Source organism: Cebus imitator, unplaced genomic scaffold (assembly GCF_001604975.1).
Source record: "Cebus imitator isolate Cc_AM_T3 unplaced genomic scaffold, Cebus_imitator-1.0 Scaffold529, whole genome shotgun sequence".
Lineage (NCBI taxonomy): Eukaryota > Metazoa > Chordata > Mammalia > Primates > Cebidae > Cebus > Cebus imitator.
Window position 1 is genome coordinate 1,216,691 of NW_016107844.1, and position 21,042 is coordinate 1,237,732.

At 37.8% G+C, this 21,042-nt stretch overlaps 1 protein-coding gene across 9 annotated transcripts in view; it reads right to left on the minus strand.

The window, feature by feature from the left end:
• ACAP2 (ArfGAP with coiled-coil, ankyrin repeat and PH domains 2) overlaps positions 1 to 21,042 on the minus strand; it is a 166,071-nt gene that overhangs the window by 94,056 nt on the left and 50,973 nt on the right. For all 9 annotated transcript variants that reach the window (XM_017514599.2, XM_017514602.2, XM_017514600.2 and 6 more), the window contains exons 3-4: positions 12,092 to 12,211; positions 11,285 to 11,338 (exon numbers count right to left, since the gene is read on the minus strand). In XM_017514599.2, the coding sequence (XP_017370088.1) occupies positions 11,285 to 11,338; positions 12,092 to 12,211 (174 nt within the window). The remainder of the gene's footprint in view (positions 1 to 11,284; positions 11,339 to 12,091; positions 12,212 to 21,042) is intronic.

The following is a 21,042-nucleotide window of genomic DNA, read 5'->3' on the forward strand; positions in this document are numbered from 1 at the left end:
AAAAAAAAAAAAAAAAAAGACCAGTCACAGTGGCTCACACCTTGTAATCCCAGTACTTTGGGAGGCTGAGGCAAGAACATCACTTGAGCTCAGGAGTTCAAGACCAGCCTGGGCAACACAGCAAGACCCCCTCTCTACAAAATAAAAAATTAGCCAGGCATAGTTATACCTGGAAGGCTGAGGCATAAGTCTGAGCCCAGACTGAGGCCACAGTGAGCTATGCAATGCACTCCAAACTTGGTGACAGAGCAAAACTCTGTCTCAAAACAAAATAAACTCTGAATATATTATCTTGGAAGAGCACTGACTGTTTTGCAAACTACCTAAAGAAACTGCTAATGATAAAAGTCAAAATGCTGAAGAAAAACTTTGAAACAAAAAAGATATAATGGCAATATGATAATTTTGCATACTGATAGTGTAGCTAGCAATGACTGCAAGATGTAAATTGGCAGTAAGAATTTATTTGGAACCAGGCGAAGTGGCTCACATCTGTAATCCCAGCACTTGAAGACACTGATGTGGGAGGATTCAGCCCAGAAGTTTACTTAAAAATAAAAATAAAAAATTTATTTGGAAAACTCTGATGATCTACTAAAACATTTCACAGAGGATCTTTCACATATAAAAGTATGCATGTAGAGATGACATATATTAATCGCAGATTAAATGTTATCAAAATGATAAATAAATCTAAGAATATTTAAACACTTAGTATCATCAAAGAAATACTATGAGAATATCACTATCTTCTATTTCATACAAAAGTGTACTGACTTCCATGAAACAAACTTTTCTAAAATTTATGAATTAAAAGTAGAATTCAATGCTTGGAAGAAATAATTCTCAACTTGCAAATTTAACACTAGTTACTGACTTAAAAAATGGCTTTACTAACTAGCACTCTGCTATCTGATGAACTTATATGAAGCAGTCCTTAAAATTTCTGACAATTAGGCCAGTTACAGTGGCTCATGCCTTTAATCCTAGCACTTTGGGAGGCCGAGGTGGGTGGATCACCTGAGGTCAGGAGTTCAAGACAAGCCTGGCCATCATGGTGAAAACCCATCTTTTAAAAAAAAAAAAAAATTCTGACAATTAACATACACTGCCTGGGACAGTGGCTCATGTCTGTAATCCCAACACTTTAGGAGGCCAAGGCAGGCGATCATTTGAGGTTAGGAGTTAGAAACCAGCCTAGTCAACATGGTAAAAGCCCATCTCTACTAAAAATACAAAAATGAGCCAGGCGTGGTGATGGGCACCTATAATCCCAGCTACTTGGGAGGCTGAGGTAGGAGAATTGCTTGAGCCCAGGAGGGGGAGGTTGCAGTGAGTAGAGACTGCACCACTGCACTCCAGGGTAACAGAGCAAGACTGCATCTCAAACAAACAAACAAAAAACATATACTAACAAACTTTATGGATTCAAACTGTTGGAAACATGAGGCTAAAAATGAGTCATTAAGTGAGTCAGTGCTATCATCTGAATTCAAAAAGAAAATTATTAAAAGTAGGCAGAAGGGGGAAGAGGCAGAGCAACTTCTGTGTAAACCTGTAGAAGGCCTTCATTCTTTTATTCAAAATCCATCCAGGTCAATCACTGTAATCCCAGCACTTTGGGAGGTTAAGATGGGTGGATCACTTGAGGTCAAGAGTTCGAGACCAGCCTGGCCAACATGGCAAAACCTCGTCTCTACTAAAAATACAAAAAATAAAATAAAAAATTAGCTGAGTATGGTGGTGAGTACCTGTAGTCTCATCTACTAGGGAGGCAGAGGCACAAGCATCACTTGAACCTGGGAGGTGGAGGTTGCAGTGAGCCGAGATCATGCCACTGAACTCCAGCCTGAGCAACAGAGCAGGACTCCATCTCAAGAAAAAAAAAATCCAATTTATCCCAGAAAATGTAAGCATTACTTATGTCAATCAGAGAAAAAGAAGAGCAATTCCATTTTATAAATGACTGCCTCTTTGAAATACAACTTAAGGAGATTAAATTATTTAAGTTCTAATTATATGTGAAACAGGAGTTGCTGAGAGTTAAGGGAAAAGGGCAACAAATATTCCACCGCCTTTCACTAATATGCCTATAGGGGCAGTTTCCATTAACAATGACCAATAATTTGAAAGGATCATCAATTTTAAATCTTGACCAGGAGTTGCTTGAAAATATTTCATGCAGAAGATTCTTTTTTTTTTTAAGTTATGTTTATTGAGAAGCAAGCTCAACTTTCTCATGAAAATATTTTTTTAAATATCTAGACCAGGCATGGTGGCTCGCTTGTATAATCCCAGAACTTTGGGAGGCCAGGACAGGTGGATTACTGAAGTCAGGAGTTTGAGACCAACCTGGCCAACATGGTAAAACCCCATCTCTACTAAAAACACAAAAATTAGCTGGGTGTGGGGGCAGGCACCTATAATCCCAGCTACTTGGGAGACTGAGGCAGGAGAATCACTTGAACCCAAGAGGGAGAGGATACAGTGAGCCAAGGTCACACTACTGCACTCTGGCCTCGGTGACAGAGTGAGACTCTGTCTCAAAAAATAAAAATAAAATATCTGGAAGTGTTATACACATTCAATACATAATATCTTCCCTAACACTGTTTTCTAAAAACATGATTCCATTAAGAAGAAACTTAAAATGTTTTCATCCAGATAGGTGCCCTTATCTCCCCCTGAAGTTTTCTCCAGTGTTCCATACGAACATGACTATCATTTTCAAACTGTGCCATGAGATGAGGGAGTTGGGAAAAACTGAAACTACCATGTTCTCACTGCCTAAAACCATCTGTTGAGTGAATTAATGTAAAGCTCTAAATTGAAAAATCAAATGTACAAAAAAGAAAAATACTGGCCAGCTAGAGTGGCTCACACCTGTAATCTCAGCACTTTGGGAAGCTGAGGCAGGACAATCACTTCAGCCCAGGAGTTCGAGACCAGCCTGGATGACATAGCAAGATCCCATCTCTACAAAAAAATTAATTAGCTGAGCATGGTGGTGCAGGCCTGTGGTCCCAGCTATTCAAAAGGCTGAGGCAAGAGGATCACTTGAGCCCACGAATTTGAGGCTGCAGTGAGTTATGAACACACTACTGCCTGGGCAACGGAGAAAGACCCTGTCTCAAAAACATTATTAATTCAAGCCAAAAGAGTCATATATTTTAATAGAATGGATGTAGCAAATCAATTTTAAACTGGCATTCAGGAAAGTAATAATCAAATAAATATTCCAAGCTCCTTATACCAACAGCAAATTACAATCCAAAAGTGTCATCAATGGAGTCACCAAAATCTCTTAAATTCTAGAATAGTAATCTTCAAACCAACTCTAATATCTAGTAGAATGTGGCATAGATGACCTGCTCTGAAAAAGTCATGTGTGTTCACATCTTATAAAAAACATATGAGTTAAAGCAAGCACAGTGGCTCACAACTGTAATCCTAGCACTTTGGGTGGCCAAGATGGGTGGATCAGTGGAGGTCAGGAGTTTGAGACTAGCCTGGCCAACACGGTAAAACCCCATCTCTACTGAAAATATAAACGTTAGCTGGGCGTGGTGGTGGGCACCTGTAAATCCCAGCCACTCAGGATGCTAAGGCACAAGAATCGCTTGAACCCAGGAGGCAGAGGTTGCAGTGAGCCAAGATCATGCCCTCCAGCCTGGGCAACAGAGTAAGACTCCATCTCAAAAACAAAAACAAACAAAATACATACATACATATATATATATATATATATATATATATATATATATGGTGATAAAACAAAATATTTTAAACATAATACTCCTGAGGAAGGAGACTTGAACCTGGAAGGTGGAAGTTGCAGTGAGCCAAGATCGCAATCTGAGAGAGCAAGACTCCATTCACAACAACAACAACACATATGAGTTAAAGAGAAACCCTCAGATAGTTTCATTCTAAAAGGAATAATAACAGTTCTATCCATTTTGACAGATGAAATAAATAAATCACAAGATAGTCTAAATGATTTATTTTATTAAATGATCAGACAATCTGACTCCAACATATGTTTACTCTTTACTTAGCTAATAACACAAATAGTTTCATTATTTTCAAACATTTGTTTAAGCCCACAAAGTTCATAAATGACACCTCTGAAATAACCAGACTTTTATCCTTACACAAACTGATATACCAAAACCCAACTGTTACGAGCTCTGCTAAAGGATGTAATGCAGGTTACGCTATTTACTATCTTTAAGAAAGCAGTTTTTCTTAATTATCCTTTATACTGGGATGCTATGTAATTAGAATTCCAGAGAATGCTACAAAAATAAAGCATTTTATATAACTAGGCTTTTCCCACATTTTAACAAATGGCTCTGAGACCATATTTAAATCTTATAATAAATGCCTCATGATTTTATAATTTTTTAATAAGGAAAAGTCATCTAGCAAATCCCCTTCATTTTACAGAGAAAGAATGTAAATCTTTTGTTTTTTTGGAGACAAGTTCTCACTCTATCACTCAGGCTGGAGTGCAGTAGTATGATCACAGCTCACTGTTGGCCCCAACTTCCCAGGCTCAGGTAATCCTCACACCTCAGCCTCCTGAGTATCTGGGACTACAGGCATAAGCCACCACACCCAGCTAATTTTTGTGTTTTTTTGTAGAGACCAAGTTTCGCTATGTAGCCCAGGCTGGTCTCTAACTCCAGGGCTCAAGCAATCAACCCTCTCTGCCTCCCGAAGTGCTGGGATTACGGGTGTGAACCACCACGCGTAGCCTACAGAGGAGGAATGTGAATCTCAGAAAAATGACTTCCCTAAAATGAGAATTATGTAACTACTGGAGTATAACAGTAAACAAGGTAAGTGTTATCCCTAGCCATAGTCTAATCAATGTGAAGCATAACAGTGCTATGAAGGAAGAACTTTTGCCATAAATACAAGAATTCTAGTTCACGTGACACAAGTCATTCCTTCTGAAAAAAAATTAAAGACAAAAACAACAACAACAACAACAAAACAACAAAAAGGCAAGATAGAATAGATGGCGCATTAACTATAAAAAGAAGAAAATTGAAAGAAAGTAAATCAAAGACTCGCAATTCCATTTTTTGTATCTATTAAAAGGGAAATTTCTGAGATGCTGTCAAAAATAACAGGGAATAAAATATGCACTGGACTTCTGGGTACAGTATGAGACAAAAAGGTCTTCATGTATAGAAACATATATGTAAACACAAACAAGTTGACCAACATAGAGCCTTCGGACCTCCAGGCAGACAAAGAGCAATTTTTTTTCTTAGTATAACAATCACCTTTTTAAAGCAACATGAGGTTTACAGTCAACAGAGAGTATGAGGTTTCTCAAGTATAAGGAATAGAGAAAGAGAGAAAGTTAACTGTGTTTGTTGATTTAATGACTATAAAAAAGTTTAAGTATTTTCTTAAGTTCCTAACTCCAGTCTTGTTAACCCTGCCATGAGTAACTCCTTTCTTTTTTTGAGACAGAGTCTTGTTCTATTGCCAGGCTGAAGTGCAGCGGCACAATCTCAGCTCACTGCAACCTCTGCCTCCTGGGTTCAAGCGATTCTCCTGCCCCAGCCTACAGAGTAGCTGGGACTACAGAAGTGTGCCACCATGCTCAGCTAATTTTTGTATTTTTGGTAGAGATGGGGTTTCACCACGTTGGCCAGGATGATCTTGATCTCTTGACCTCATAATCTGCCCCCCCGGCCTCCCAAAGTGCTGGGATTACAGGCATGAGCCACCGTACCTGGCAAGTAACTTCTATTAAATACTCTTCTAGGTACAGAGATGAGCATAACAAAGCACCTGCAATCATGGAACTTAGAACAGACAATAAAATAAGTACATATTTGAGAACAGACAATATACGTATACATGGATATGTCTGTATACACAGTCTGTGTATTATGTGTCTACATATGTACAAGCTGGATAAAGTGATAGAAAGGGACCCACAGAGCAGTTAAGGAAGACCCCTCTGAGAGGAAGTGACCTAAATAAAGGAAGAGGGAAGGAATATTGTGAAGAATCTAACCATATATAGATGTGGAAAAAGAACATTCGACACAGAACAGAAAGCAAGCACAAAGCTCTGAGATGAGAATTACTTTGGTACATTCAAAGAACGCAAGTGGCTACAGCCAGGCAGAGTAGAGAGCTCACGGAGTTATGAGCAGTAGCCTGATCACATAAGGCTTGGTAGGCCATGGTTAGGATATTATTCTGAGTGTCACAGGAAGCCACTGCAGCAGGGGCGTGCTGTGCATTAATTTTTGTTTGCAAACATTCATTTTGGTTGCTGTCCTCAGCACACATCACAGAAGGGAAAGAAGAGAAGCAGAGGCACAAGCTATTGTAGAAGCCTAAACAAGAGGGAGGAGCAGTTTAGACTTGGAGGTACTAGAGAAATTATGGATAACTAAGTTTGGAGTATATTTTGCTAATGTATTGGATATTGAGTATATAGAAAAGAGAAATATCACAAAAAAGGTTTTAAGGATAAAAATTAAGTGGCACACTGACTCTTAGTCTCCTTCTCTTTATTGCCCAGTGCTAGAAGCTTACAAAGTACTATATTTCCCAGACTTCCTTGCAAGCAGAGAGGTTAGGTTCTGCAATGGAAGATAATGTCAAATTAAGAGGCAAGAGAAAAGGAAAAGCCACTTTTTTTTTCTGTTTCTGTTCTGACACAGTCTCAGTGAGAAACTGTGATCCACTCCAACTTTCAGCAGAACTGGTGGCCAAGCTGGCAGTTTCAATGGGACTATGAGCTCCCTGGCTTACGCAGCAGCAATTTACACAGCAGCAATTAGAAGGCAAGCTTCTGGCTTCCTGGCTAGGTAATGGCAGTATCCCCAACAATTCAGTATTTAGGGGCTCTGCATAACACCACTTTCACTTTTGTTCCAGCAGCCCTAGGCACAACCACCACTTCCCAAGTTCACTGATCCCTGGATAGCATGATCACCTTAGATTTTTTACTCCTCCAACCTTTCCAACATTTTTGCATCCAGTTCCCTGTATTAAAATCTTTCTGTCAGAAATATCCTGGCCAGGTGTGTTGTCTCATGCTTGTAATCTCAACACTTCGAGAGGCTGAGGCTAAAGGACTGAGCCCAGGAGGCTGAGGTTGCAGTCTCATGCTGTGGCATCCCAGCCTAGGTGACAGAGCAAAACCCTCTCTCAAAAAAATTTATTATGTTGTTTCTGTTTTCCTGAATGGATCCCAGTAGAGTTAAAGAAAAATCACTCTCAGCCGGGCGTGTTGTCTCACGCCTATAATCCCAGCACTTTGGGAGGCCGAGGTGGGCAGAATCATGAGGTCAGAAGATCGAGACCTTCCTAGCTAACACGGTGAAACTCCATCTCTACTAAAAATACAAAAAATTAGCTGGGCGTGGTGGCACATGCCTGTAGTCCCAGCTACTCTGGAGACTGAGCCAGGAGAATCACTTGAACCTGGGAGGTGGAGGTTGCAGTGAGCTGAGATTACATCACTGCACTCCAGCCTGGGAGACCAAAAAAAAAAAAAAAAAGGCCAGGCACGGTGGCTCACACCTGTAATCCCAGCACTTTGGGAGGCCAAGGCAGGCGGATCACAAGGTCAAGAGAGAGAGACCATCCTGGCCAACATGGTGAAACTCTGTCTCTACTAAAAATACAAAAAAGTACCTAGGCGTGGTGGCGTGCACCTGTAATCCCAGCTACTCAGGAGGCTGAGGCAGGAGAATCCCCTGAACCCGGGAGGCAGAGGTTGCAATGAGCTGAGATTGCACTACTGTACTCCAGCCTAAGCGACAAAGCAATACTCCATCTCAAAAATAAATAAGTAAATAAACAGAATTTTTAAAATAAAGACCAATCTCTATCCCTCTGAAGCAAATAATACATGTATCCCTTGCTTCAAGGTCAGGTGCGGTGGCTCATGCCTATAATCCCAATTCTTTGGGAGGCCAAAGAGTGTAGATCACTTTAGGCCAGGAGTTTGAGACCAACCTGGCCAACATACCGAAACCCCATATCTACTAAAAATACAAAAATTAGTCGAGGCATGGTGGTACATGCCTGTAGCACCAGCAACTTGGGAGGCTGAGGCATGAGAATCACCTGAACCTGGGAGGCGGAGGCTGCACTGAGCCCAAATCGCACCACTGCACTCCAGCCTGGGAGACAGAGCCAGACTCTGCCTGGGGAGGGGAAAAAATATATATATACATATATATATATATGTATATATGTATGTGTGTGTGTGTCAGAAGTTTATCTTGATCATAACTTTTCACATATAAAACCATAATAAAGAGCAAGATATTATTATATAAAGAAATAGCAGCTCTCCTCCCACTGCCCAAGATGCCGAAAGGAAAGGCCAAGGGGAAGAAGGTGGCTCTGGCCCCTGCTGTCAGGAAGAAGCAAGAGGCCAAGAAAGTGGTGAATCCCCTGTTTGAGAAAAGGCCTAAGAATTCTGGCATTGGACAGGACATCCAGCCCAAAAGAGACCTCACTCTCTTTATGAAATGGCCCCGCTATATCAGGTTGCAGCGGCAGAGAGCCAACCTCTTTTAGTGGCTGAAAGCGCTTCCTGCAATTAACCAGTGCGCCCAGGCCCTGGACCGACAAACAGCTACTCAGCTACTTAAGCTGGCCCACAAGTACAGACCAAAGACAAAGCAACAGAAGAAGCAGAGGCTGTTGGCTCAGGCGGAGAAAAAAGCTGTTGGCAAAGGGGACGTCCCCACTAAGAGACCACCTGTCCTTCAAGCAGGAGTTAACACCGTCACCACTTCGGTGGAGAACAAGAAAGCTCACCTGGTGGTGACTGCACACCACATGGATCCCATCGAGCTGGTTGTTTTCTTGCCTGCCCTGTGTTATAAAATGGGAGTTCCTTACTGTATTATCAAGGAGAAGGCAAGACTGGGAGGTCTAGTCCACAGGAGGACCTGCACCACTGTCGCCTTCACACACGGTAACTCGGAAGACAAAGGCACTTTGGCTAAGCTGGTGGAAGCTATCAGGACCAATTACAACGACAGATACAAGGAGATCTGCCGTCAGTGGGAAGGCAATGTCCTGGGTCCCAACTGTGTATCACCAAGCTTGAAAAGACAATGGCTAAAGAACCTGCCACTAAACTGGGTTAAATGTACGCTGTTGAGTTTTCTGTACATAAAAATAATTAAAACAATACAAATTTTCCTTGGAAAAAAAAAATAAATAGCATAAGATTTACTGCTTTAAAGAAAATGAGGAATATTTCAAAGGATAATGAGAGGAATATTTCAAATTATAGAGAAAACATTTAGTCTATCATGCCAATTTAAAGTCAATCACTTATACCAAAAACACAACTTTCTTACTAAATTACATTTGGTTTAAATAGAAATCAAATATGCCAAACACTGACATCTAAATTCAATAGAAGGCAAAAAGAAAACTATTATGTGGTCAAATTGGTGTCAAATACTAGAGCTAAAACCATAAAACTATTAGAAGAAAACATAGGGATAAATCTTGATGAGCCAGAATTTGGCAATGGATTCCCTTAGACATAACACCAAAAGCACAAACAACAAAATACAAAATAGATAAAGTGAACTTCACACTTCATCAAAAGTAAAAACTTTTGTGCATCAAAGGATATTTTCAAGAAAGTAGAAAAGAAAATTACAAGAGAAAATATTTGTATAACAAATATTGAGATAAGCGTTCAATATCCAAACTATATAAAACAAGTATAAGTCAACAACAACAACAACAAAAAGCCCAATTAAATAACAGACAAACAGACGGGGTACAGTGGCCCACATCTGTAACCCCAGTACTTTGGAGGCTGAGGCAGGAGGATAGCTTGAGCCCAAGAGTTCAAGACTAGCCTAGGCAAACGAATGAGACTTCATCTCTACCCAAAAGAAAAAAAAAATTAGCCTGGCATGGTAGCACATGCCTCTAGTTCTAGTTAATTGGGAGGCTGCAGCAGGAGGATTACTTAAGCCTAGGAGTTCCAGGCTGCAGTGAGGTGTGACTCTGTCACTGCACTCCAGTCTAGGTGACAGAGTGAGACTCTGTCTCTAAATAAATAAAGGACTTCAAATAGACAACAATGGTAACAATGATAGAAGATACACAGAAAACCAGTAAGCTCATAAAAGATGCTCAACTGTGTGAGTCATTAGGGAAATACAAATGAAAACTACAATGATATACCACTTCATACCTACTAGGATGGTTATAATTCTTTTTAAAAAATTGAAAATAACAAGTATTGGTAACGATGTAGAGAAACTGGAACACTCATACATTGCTCGTGGAAAGGTAAAATGGTACAGTCTCTGTGGAAAACAGTTTAGCAGTTCCTTAGAAGGTTAAACACAGAATATATGATCCAGTAATTCCACACCTAGGCACATGCACCAAAGAACTGAAAACAGGCACTCAAGCAGATACTTGTACATGTCAATATTGGTATATCTAAAATTTGAACTATAATTAAAATAAGCAATATCATATTACTTCATCCTAAATATGCTGACCAACAAAAAAAATTTAAAAATCAAATTAAGAACCCAAAACAAGCAGATTTTATGCATATAAGTACTGATACACTTATTACAGACAGCTGCTAATTAATTTGAAAGCACTGATTCAACAATTATACAACCATATCAGTTAAGCTTTTTAAAAAAATATAAGAAACATACAGCTTATAAGCTACCATATCTGCAGTAAACTTTTACAAACTTTGTAAAGGAATTTTGTGACATTCCCAAAGTAATATATAGTCCACATGCTTGAAAGATAAATGCCCACAAATCTTAAACACACATATAAATAGCTCAAAATAGATAGCACTCTTTAATACTGGTAATTGTTTAGATAAAGGAGATATATTGGTAAGTACCTAAAAAGAAACAGCTACATTTAAAATGACTATTACTTCTTTATTCTTAAATACATGCTTAAAAACTTTACGAAGCCACAACTTAAAGGGAAAACATTTAACTTTGGGGTATGTCCTTCAATGATATTAAGTTCACTATATTAGAATGAGAAATAACACTCATTCTGTTTCTCTCTCTCTACACACACACACACACACACACACACACGCAGTGTACATTTTAGATCCACCCAACTAAAAGGTTGATGACCAAGCAAAGCCATGTAATTCAACTTCAGTCATTTCATAAAATATTGAGACTCAAGAAAAGTACTAAAATGTTAATATGGTCAAATACAGTTAAAACTGTAATTTTAACTACTTACTGACACTTACTGTGTGAAAATTTATCATTTCTTGAAGACTGTCAGAAAACTTGGTCAAACTTGTCTATGAGAAAGAAATCAAAAGAAAACCAAATCATGTATGAGCCATTTAAATAGGTCACAAAAATGTTACCTCAGGATTTCTGACAGAAGATCAAGTTACACCGTAAACAGTAACATTTATTTCCAAGGACAATCTCACTACCTCATAGGTACACTCTGCAGAGGTCAAGTCTACACGTGGTAACAAATAAAGCCCTAAAAATGTGAAAGAATTAATACTGCCCCATCAATGGTATTATGCTAACAATAGAAATGGCATATATAAACCTAAGTTCAAATTGTTTTGAAAGAAATATAACACCACATAGTATGCCAAGGGATCTAAGCTAACCCAGCATAAGCTGGCTGACCAGAACCTATACAGGCCTCCATACATAGAGTTAGACACTGTACTTAGGTTAACGCTCTCTGCATGCCCCTATAAGCAGCTACTAATAGGCATGATCTTGATCTGCTTTTTCAGGTCCTCTGACAGGTGCTTCAGCTCACCTAGAAGCAAGTCAACTTAGTAAACTAACCAAAACAATGAGAAGCTAGGTGAGAAGAGCCAAGCTAGATAATGCATAATGCAAATCAACCATCAACTTCTATCTTACAAAACAGATTCATACAAGATAGTGCCAAGGGGTGATTGCTTTTCTACTTCTAATTTTAAGTATCAACATAATGATAAATAAGGTAGATGAAGGTGCAATCCTTTAATGTCTTACTTTTTTTTTTTTCCATTTTTAACTGTAATTTTAGTAATACCAACCTCAACTACAGCATCATTACTAGAATACTGAGCCAGGTCTCGAATCCCATTCATGAACTGTTTATTTGCAACACAAAAGGCTTTTCCAGTATCAATCATTGCAATACAAAGTTTCACAAGCTGAAAAAGAAAAAAAATTTCATCAGGTTGAAGATAATTTTACAAATTACTTAGTTGAACAAGTGTTGGCAGTAACTATATTAGGCGACCTAATTAAGTTAAATTTGTTTCAACAATAAACTGAAAACAGACTAATTGAAAAGTATTCTTTTTTCCTTTAATAAATTCATAGCATAGTTGTACTTAAAAAGTTGACCTTTTAGGATCCAGAGGCAGTGTGATAACAACAAACGTATGTTGGAGGAAAGGTAAGTAAACTGGTCTAATAGGTTAGTCATGCTGATTATTTCAATATTAGTCTATCAAAGCAGATGTCTAAATTGATTAATCAACCATTTACTCAAAAAAATATTTCTCTAATGCCTATTGTTCCAGGCATTGTCTAAGTCTTAGCACTGGGCTCTTCTCTTTATCTTTCTCTTTCTTCCTTCCTTCTTCTTTTCATTCCCTTCATCCCTCCATCTCTCTGTTCTTTCCTTCTATCCTTCCTTCTCTCCTTTCTTTCAGACACAGAACATTTTCTTTTACCAAAATCTTGGGCAAATGTCAAATATTAAAAAACAGATAAAAGTGAAACTGTTCTAGACAAAGGAGAGAAAAGTACTGAGGGATAGAAAGCGGGGGAGGTCACAAAGAAGAGGATAAAGAGCCAAGAAAAACTTGAGAAAACTCCTGAAGGATTTCAAGAGTATAAATTAAAACTGCTGCCCTAAGACCTAGGGGAACAGAAATTGAAAACATAATCTCTGCTCTCAAAATCTCTAATTCTATAATTCTAATAAGAAGACAAGTAGATACAAACACAACTACTATGACAAAACTATGCATGAGGGAAAAAAACAAAGACCATCTAACCAGGACTATGAGGACCAGGGAAGGATTCCTAGAAAAGGCAACAGAAGATATTGGTATACTCTTAAGAGCTTTTCATTTATCAGTGTGCATCCAAGAGGGGAGGTATATAATATGCAGCATTTCCCAGAAATATTTGACTCCATGGGAGTCTTGTTAGAGGAAGCATTCTTACATGACCAATGTTCCACAAAACCCACTGTGAGAAATGCTGACAAAGGTGTCTTTTAAACCATTTACTATTTACAATATAAAATAAAATGTCTTGCCAGAAAAACTGATTCTAAACTTCATATGGTGTAACCACTATGCAAGAGGAAAAAAAAAAAAATTGAAAGAGCAATGATGTAGGAACGTGAATATTACATGATATTAAAATATATTACAAAAGGATAATAAATAAAAGTCTGGTAGTAAATGCAAATAGACATACTGATCAATGTAACAGAATACACAGCCAAAAAAAAAAACAGATATAAATATGCCATGTATGATTAAAGTAATATTTCAGCCAGTGGGGGAAAAAGTTATCTGCTAAATTATATCAGGGACACTGGATAGTCATCTGAAGGAAATAAAAAAAGAAATTAAGTTGTATTACAGACACCCAAGTTAATTACAGATAGAATAAAGATTTAAACATAAAAACAAAATCAGAAATAAAAGAGAAAACAGAAAGTATTGTTTTTCAATAATCTCAAAATGGGAAGTCGTTCTGAGAAGGATGCAAACTTCAAACACTATGCAAAAAAAATGGACAAATCCAATTACATAACAATAAGACATTTCTATAAGGAAAAAACAAACACAGTCAAAAGAAACAACATAGGGAAACAACATTAAGATAAATCACAAAGGACAAGTTTCCCTACCATAAGAAAGGGTATATAAATCATCTTGAAAATCCAACCATTCACTAGAAAAAATGGGTTACATACATGCAGAGATAATTGCCCCCTCCAAAAAGAAATACATGTGGCTTAAACCCATGAAAAGATATTCATTCTCACTCATAATAAAAGAAACAGAAATTATTTTTTTTTTACTCAGAGCAAAGATCAGAAAGTTTGACAACACGCTGTCTTAAAGAGGGCAGGTATGGGGAAACAGTCATGCATTGTTGGTAGAAGTGTAAATTGGTACAATATCTACAGAAGGCAATTTAACAAGAGCTATCAAAATTTAAAACATACATACCTTTTAACTTGGTGATTTCACTTTTTAAAATGTATAATACAACTGTATTTTACACACAGGCCATATGACACATGTAAAGTTATTCACTGCAGTCACAGTAAAATATTGGCAGCAATCTAAGTGTCCATCAGTGGACAAATAATTACAATATATCCATGCAAGGTAATATAATTCAATCATTTTTTAAAATGAGATGGCTCTATAACAACAAATAACATCCATGATATATTAAGAGAAAAATCAAAATGTAGAACAGTGCTAATATTTTTGTTGAAATGAAGAAAGTCATTTGTACTCGAGTACAAACACTTTTATATGCTTAGAAAAGTTTGTAAAAAGGCCGAGCACAGTAGCTCACACCTGTAATGCCAGAGCTTTGGGAGGCCGAGGTGGGCAAATCACTTGAGGTCAGGAGTTCGAGACCAGCCTGGCCAACATGGTGAAACTCCGTCTCTACTAAAAATACAAAAATTAGCGAGTCATGGTACGCACCTATAGTTCCAGCTACTCAGGATGCTGAGGCAGGATAATTGCTTGAACCCGGGAGGCAGAGGTTGCAATGAGCTGAGATCAGCCACTGCACTCCAGCCTAGGTGACGGAGCGAGGCTGTCTCAAAAAATAAATAAATAAATAAATAAAATAAATAAGAAAAGAAAATTTTGCAAGAGCAAAAAAAAACTAGTTCAGTGCATTCCTCTAGGAAAGAGATTAGAAAATGACTAATTTTCACTGAGTACACACTTTTTTACCTTCAAATTATGTACTACATAGGTGGTATTATGCAACAAATTAAATAATTTAAAAATAATTAAAAGTTTCCATAAAAACAAAGAGAGACAGGTTAATAGTAAAATGTTATGGTAAAAAAAACTAAGAGTTCTCAGCTAAGTCTGCTTAGGTTCAACCTACTGTCATACTTAACCATCTAAGTGAGCCTGAGTGACCTTAAACTCAACAAACTTCCATTTCTTCTTCTTTATCACACATAACAATTGTACCAAACCATATATGGTTACTAGAAAAAAAGAGTAAGATAATGCACATAACGATTCTCAGCACAGGCCAGGGCTCATGACTGTAAGCCCAACACTTTGGGAGGCTGAGATGGGAGGATCTCTTGAGGCCAGGCATTTGAGACCAGCCTGGTCACCATAGCAAGATCCCATCTCTATCTTTAAAAAAAAAAAAAGATTCTTAGCACTACTGGCACATGATAATTGCTCAATAGAGATTTGTGCTTCCTCGTCAGAGGGGAAGGTTTTCTTATTGTTGTTTGCTCCTGTTTTGTCTTACTAAGAAAAAAAAAAAAAAAAAAAAAAAAAAAAAAAAAAAAAAAAAAAAAAAAAAAAAAAAAAAAAAAAAAAAAATATCTACTTAAGATAGAGGTGGAGAGGTGGCAGAGAATGGAAAGGAGAGATGCTAAAGCAAAGTCCTGATGAGTTAGGGGGCTTGGAACTACATAGAAAAAGGGATACTTTTATCATTCAAATTAGCAGAAAAAGTAAAATGGTAAGAACAGGTTCTGTTAAACTTCTAGATTAGAAGCAAGAAATAAAGGCATTCCCACCAAGCAGACGAAGAGACAAGGCCACCTGCTAAGAATGAAGAACAATGTGGCAAATTTTGAGGTCTTGAAAAGCCACTAAAGGTAACAGAAAGAAACCTGATTGGGTTTTGGGGAAACTACTTTATAACAAGAATTTCAGGAATGTGTCGCACCATTAATTGGCTTCACCAAACAGTTGTAACTTCCCCTGTAGGGTTTTATAGGCCAGATATGCGACAAATAATATAAATGACTAGACTTAAAATAGTGGAGAACACCTGCAGAGTAGGTGTTATGGAAAGGACATGAAAGTCTCTGAAGAGAAATAATGATATAATAAAATTAAGAGTATTCTGAAAGGGATCATAGCAGCATTATTCACAACAGCCAAAAAAGAGAAACAACTCAAATGTCCATCAACTGATGAATGGATAAACAAAATGAGGTACATCCATGCAATTATATATTATCCAGCTATAAACACAAAGGAATGATACATGCTGCAACATAGATGAATCTTAAAAACATTATGCTAAGAGAAAGAAGCTAGTCACATAGACCAAATTTTGTATTATTCTATTTATTTGAAATGTTCAGAATAGGCAAATCCAGAACACAAAGTAGAGTAGGTTGCCAGAAGACAGAGGGAGAGAAGAATTGGGAGTGACTGCTAATGGGTACAGGGTTTCTTTTTGGGGTGAAAGAAATATTTTGGAATTAGATAGTAGTGATAATTGTACAACACTGGGACTATACTAAAAACCACGAATTACAGACTTTATAACAGTGGACTTTATGTTAGGTTAATTTTATCTCAATTTTTTTAATTACAAAAATTAAATACACTTCAGGAATACATTGAAGTGTATTTTAAAATGATCGGAGCAGCCATAAAAGAAGAGTGCGTTCATGTCCTTTGCAGGACAAGGATGAAGCTGGAAGCCATCATTCTCAGCAAACTAACATTGGAACAGAAAACCAAACACCACATGTTCTCACTCATAAGCAGGAGTTGAACAATGAGAACACATGAACACAGGGAAGAGAATATCACATACCAGGAGCCATCGGGAGCAGGACAAGGGGAGGGAGAGCATTAGACAAATACCTAATGCATGCAGGGCTTAAAACCTAGATGATGGGTTGATAGATGCAGCAAACCACCATGGCACATGTATACCTACGTAACAAACCTGCACATTCTACACATGTATCCCAGAACTTGAAGTACAATTTAAAAAAAGAAGTGATCTGAAATATCAAAAGTGGATAAAGACCAGAGGTAAGGCTGAAGAACAGAAGCAGTAATGAGGCCGAGAACTGGAAGGACTAGAGACTGAAGTCAGAAAGTAGGATAGCAGCATTCCAGATTTCAAAGATTAGAACCCTAGGTGACAAGGCACAGAACATAGCCACAAAATAGTTATCAGAAGTAGAACAGAGGTCACTATCACAGGAGTGACAGAGAAAATGAAACTGTCATACAGCAGAACCACATATACGCTGTAGCTATCCAGGAGAAAGGACGGACTTGGCAATCAAGAGGGAGGGAGGCAAAGAGAAGACTAAGATTTTGCCAGCTGCCAAAATCCTTGTTAGATGACACTGATGAATGAGATTATAACTGAATAATATACACCTACAGAGGGAAGATTTTTACCTACAACAATAAGATTAAAGGTCAAGTCCATCTGTTATCAAACCAATATTCTTAATTCATTCAACAACTTTTTACTAAGCAATTACTATGTCACAGACACTTTGCCAGATGACAGAAATACAAACAACTTTTCTTCTGACTATCCTTGAGTAACATACTCTCTAATTCTTGTTTTTTTGTGTGCAAATTAGGGATGATACCAACTTTGCAATATTGGTATAATGATCGGAAATAATATAAAACATAGGACTTTGTATACACAAAGTATACAAAACAAACGATGGTTTTTTCTTTTTTTTTGGAAACGGGGTCTTGTTCTGTCACCCAGGCTGGAGTGCAGTGGTGCACACACACTACCACACCAGGGGCAACACACCTGGCTAATTTTTTTATTTTTAGTAGAGACGGGTTTCACCATGTTAGCCAGGCTGGTCTCAAACTCCTGACCTCAAGTGATCCATCTGCCTCGGCTCCCAAAGTGCTGGAAACACAGGTGTGAGCCACCACTTTCAGCCAGTTTTTTTCCTTTTTAAAGACAGTCTGTCTTCAAGGAGCTAATAGTCTGTTGAAGAGACAGCATCATTGTTTATTTAGAATTTAACAAGTGCCAAGAACTGTGCTAAGTACTTTATATGTATTATCTCACTTTAGTTTCAGAATAATCCTATGAAATAGAGAGACACTCTTATTTTCCTCATTTTGGAGAGAAGAAACTGAAGCACGGAAAGACTAAGGAGCTTGTCCAAGGCCATACTGCTAGTAAATGACAGAGCCAGATTGAAACCCAGCGGCTCCAGGCTTTGTGTTCTTAACTACTAGGCTATGCTACCCACCAAAAATTACAATATTATAACAGATTAAATCAAAGTACATGCAAGAGCCAATGTTTGGTAGTACTTGAGCTGAGATTTGAAGAGCATCTGCTTAACAGGGAACAAGTAAGCCAGTGAGACAATGCAACAGATGCAGAAATTAATTCTAGATGGCAACTATGATGCACTATGATGCTGTCAATGACAGAACATCTGGCAAGAATGGATAAATAATTGAACTCAGTAGAGCAATGCCACTCATAAAGCATTATTCACCAGAAAGAATATAACTACTGGTGGCATACATTATAGGCAAAGTCAACAAGCTAGTTTAACCTGTCCCTGGCATGATTTACAATGATACTACAGGTGGAACTCACCCTGCGCAAAGCTATGAAATCACTAACCTAGACTTGGAGCAACCCCTCCATCAACCCCATTAGTCCTTCAATGCCACTACCTTCAATAACAAACACTTCCTCCTCTCAGCCTCTCTTCTCTATGCTAACTCCTCATAATTTCTAAAATAAAAATAATATAAATAAACAATTTGGGCCGGGCACGGTGGCTCACTCCTGTAATCCCAGCACTCTGGGAGGCCAAGGCAGGCAGATGACCTGAGGTTAGGAATTCGAGACCACCCTGGCCAATATGATGAAACCCTGTCTCTACTAAAAATAACAAAAAATTAGCCAGGCATGGTAGCATGGGACTGTAATCCCAGCTACTCAGGAGGCTGAGGCAGGAGAATCACTTCAGCCCGGAAGGTGGAGGTTGCAGTGAGCTGAGATTGCACCACTGTACTCCAGCCTGGGTGACAGAGCAAGACTCCATTTCAAAAAAAGAATTAAAAATTAAAAAAAAAAAAAAAAGAATTTGGGAGAGGTAAAGAAACCAGAGAAATATAAAAGTAACTATGGAGCTTCAGTGGGATGAAAAACAGAAAGGTGGTATTTTTCAAGCTGTCAAATTTCCACGTATCCTTAGTAGCCCTTTGAGTAAGACAGACTCTAGAATGGGCTTATGGTTGTTAGTAGTGAAGGTCAATACTCCAGTAACTTGTTTTAGATTTGAATCTTTTGGTTTGAAGATTCTAGCAGTGTGCCCTATGCCAAGCAAATAATATAAAGGAAAAAAGAATTCACTCATAACAGCCAAATAATTAGCAAAAGCACTGTCAGTGGAGTCTATCTGTTTAGGTATTTTAAACTCTGAGGTGTCCCACCACAGCGTTTCATATGATTTACATGCAATTCTACCTTATTACATTACTCTTATTTCATGTATATAATATATATGTAATAATATATGTATTATGTATAAGACATCCTTATTATACTACTCTATGATTCTTTGAAAAGCCTTGCCCCTCTATATACTCTCATAAATCTTCCATAAAATCAAAACTGTATTTTCTGTTGCCTACCTTAAGAGTTTAAAATTTTGTTTCAAAGAGTACTTGAAAATAAATGCAATGCCTCAAGGTAAAAAAAAATAATAATAAAAAATAAAACAGTAATAAAAAGCCAGACATGAAATTTTTAAGTAGAAAATAAAGGAAGGTATTTGCAAATAATGTCCTTATCCAAAATTAAAATATTAACTTTTACAAAGACTTGCCTGGAAGCTGGCTAGCATTCCTCCGAACATTTCCCAGTAGTGTGTGCTCCCCCAACACAGATCATGAAGTACAGTGATGCACAAGAAGAGCACTGAACTGATCATAAAGATAGAGGGGGCCGGGTGCAGTGGCTCATGCCTGTAATCCCAGCACTTTCAGAGGCTGAGGCAAGTGGATTGCCTGAGCTCAGGAGTTCGCAACCAGACTGGGCAACATGGTGAAACCCCATCTCTACTAAAATACAAAAAAATAGCCAGGCATGGTGCCGTGTGTCTGTAGTCCAAACTACTCAGGAGTCTGAGGCAGGAAAACGTCTTGAACCCAGGAGACAGAGGTTGCAGTGAGCTGAGATCATGCCACTGTACTTCAGCCTGGGCGACAGAGTGAGATTCTGTCTTTAAAGGAAAAAAAAAAAAAAAAAAAAAAAAAGACAAAATAGAGGGGTTCTAATAATCCTGGTTGCGCCCCTTGTACTTCGTTATGAAACAAGTCCCCTTCACTTTCTTGGGCTTTGGTATCTTCATCTTTAAGATGGGAATAACAACACTTGTCCTACGTACCCTACAGAAATAGTGTAAAAATTAAAAACATATGATATATTACAGGGCTTTAAAAATGATAGCGTACAATATAAAAATAAGTTATCTGTAAACATCTTCAAAAATTTTGATGTAATTTGTTTACATGCAGAACTAATGCTATTTTATATAGTTTCTAGACTTTATAAGGATGTGTGTTTCATGGTTTCAAAACATTTGAAAACCTTCAGGTTAATATATGTTATATCCTTGCTACTCAAAGTGTGATCTATGGGCCAACAGCATGGACGTCACCAGGAATCCAGTTAGAAACACAAAATCTCAGGTATCTCCAGCTACTGCATCAGAATCTGTATTTTCACAAGATGGATCCCCAAGGGCTTCCTATGCAAAGTTAAAGTTTGAGAAGCACTAGGTTACACAGCAATACCATTTATAATAATTATTATTAAACTAAGAAATTATTTTCAGAAAAGGTATTTCAAATATACACATCTATTTCTAGAAATTTAAAGAGAGACATTTTAATGAGCAGTGGTTTCAGAAGCATATCTAAACAAATGGATCAGAAGCTGTATTACTCATTCTACTACTTCTGCCTAC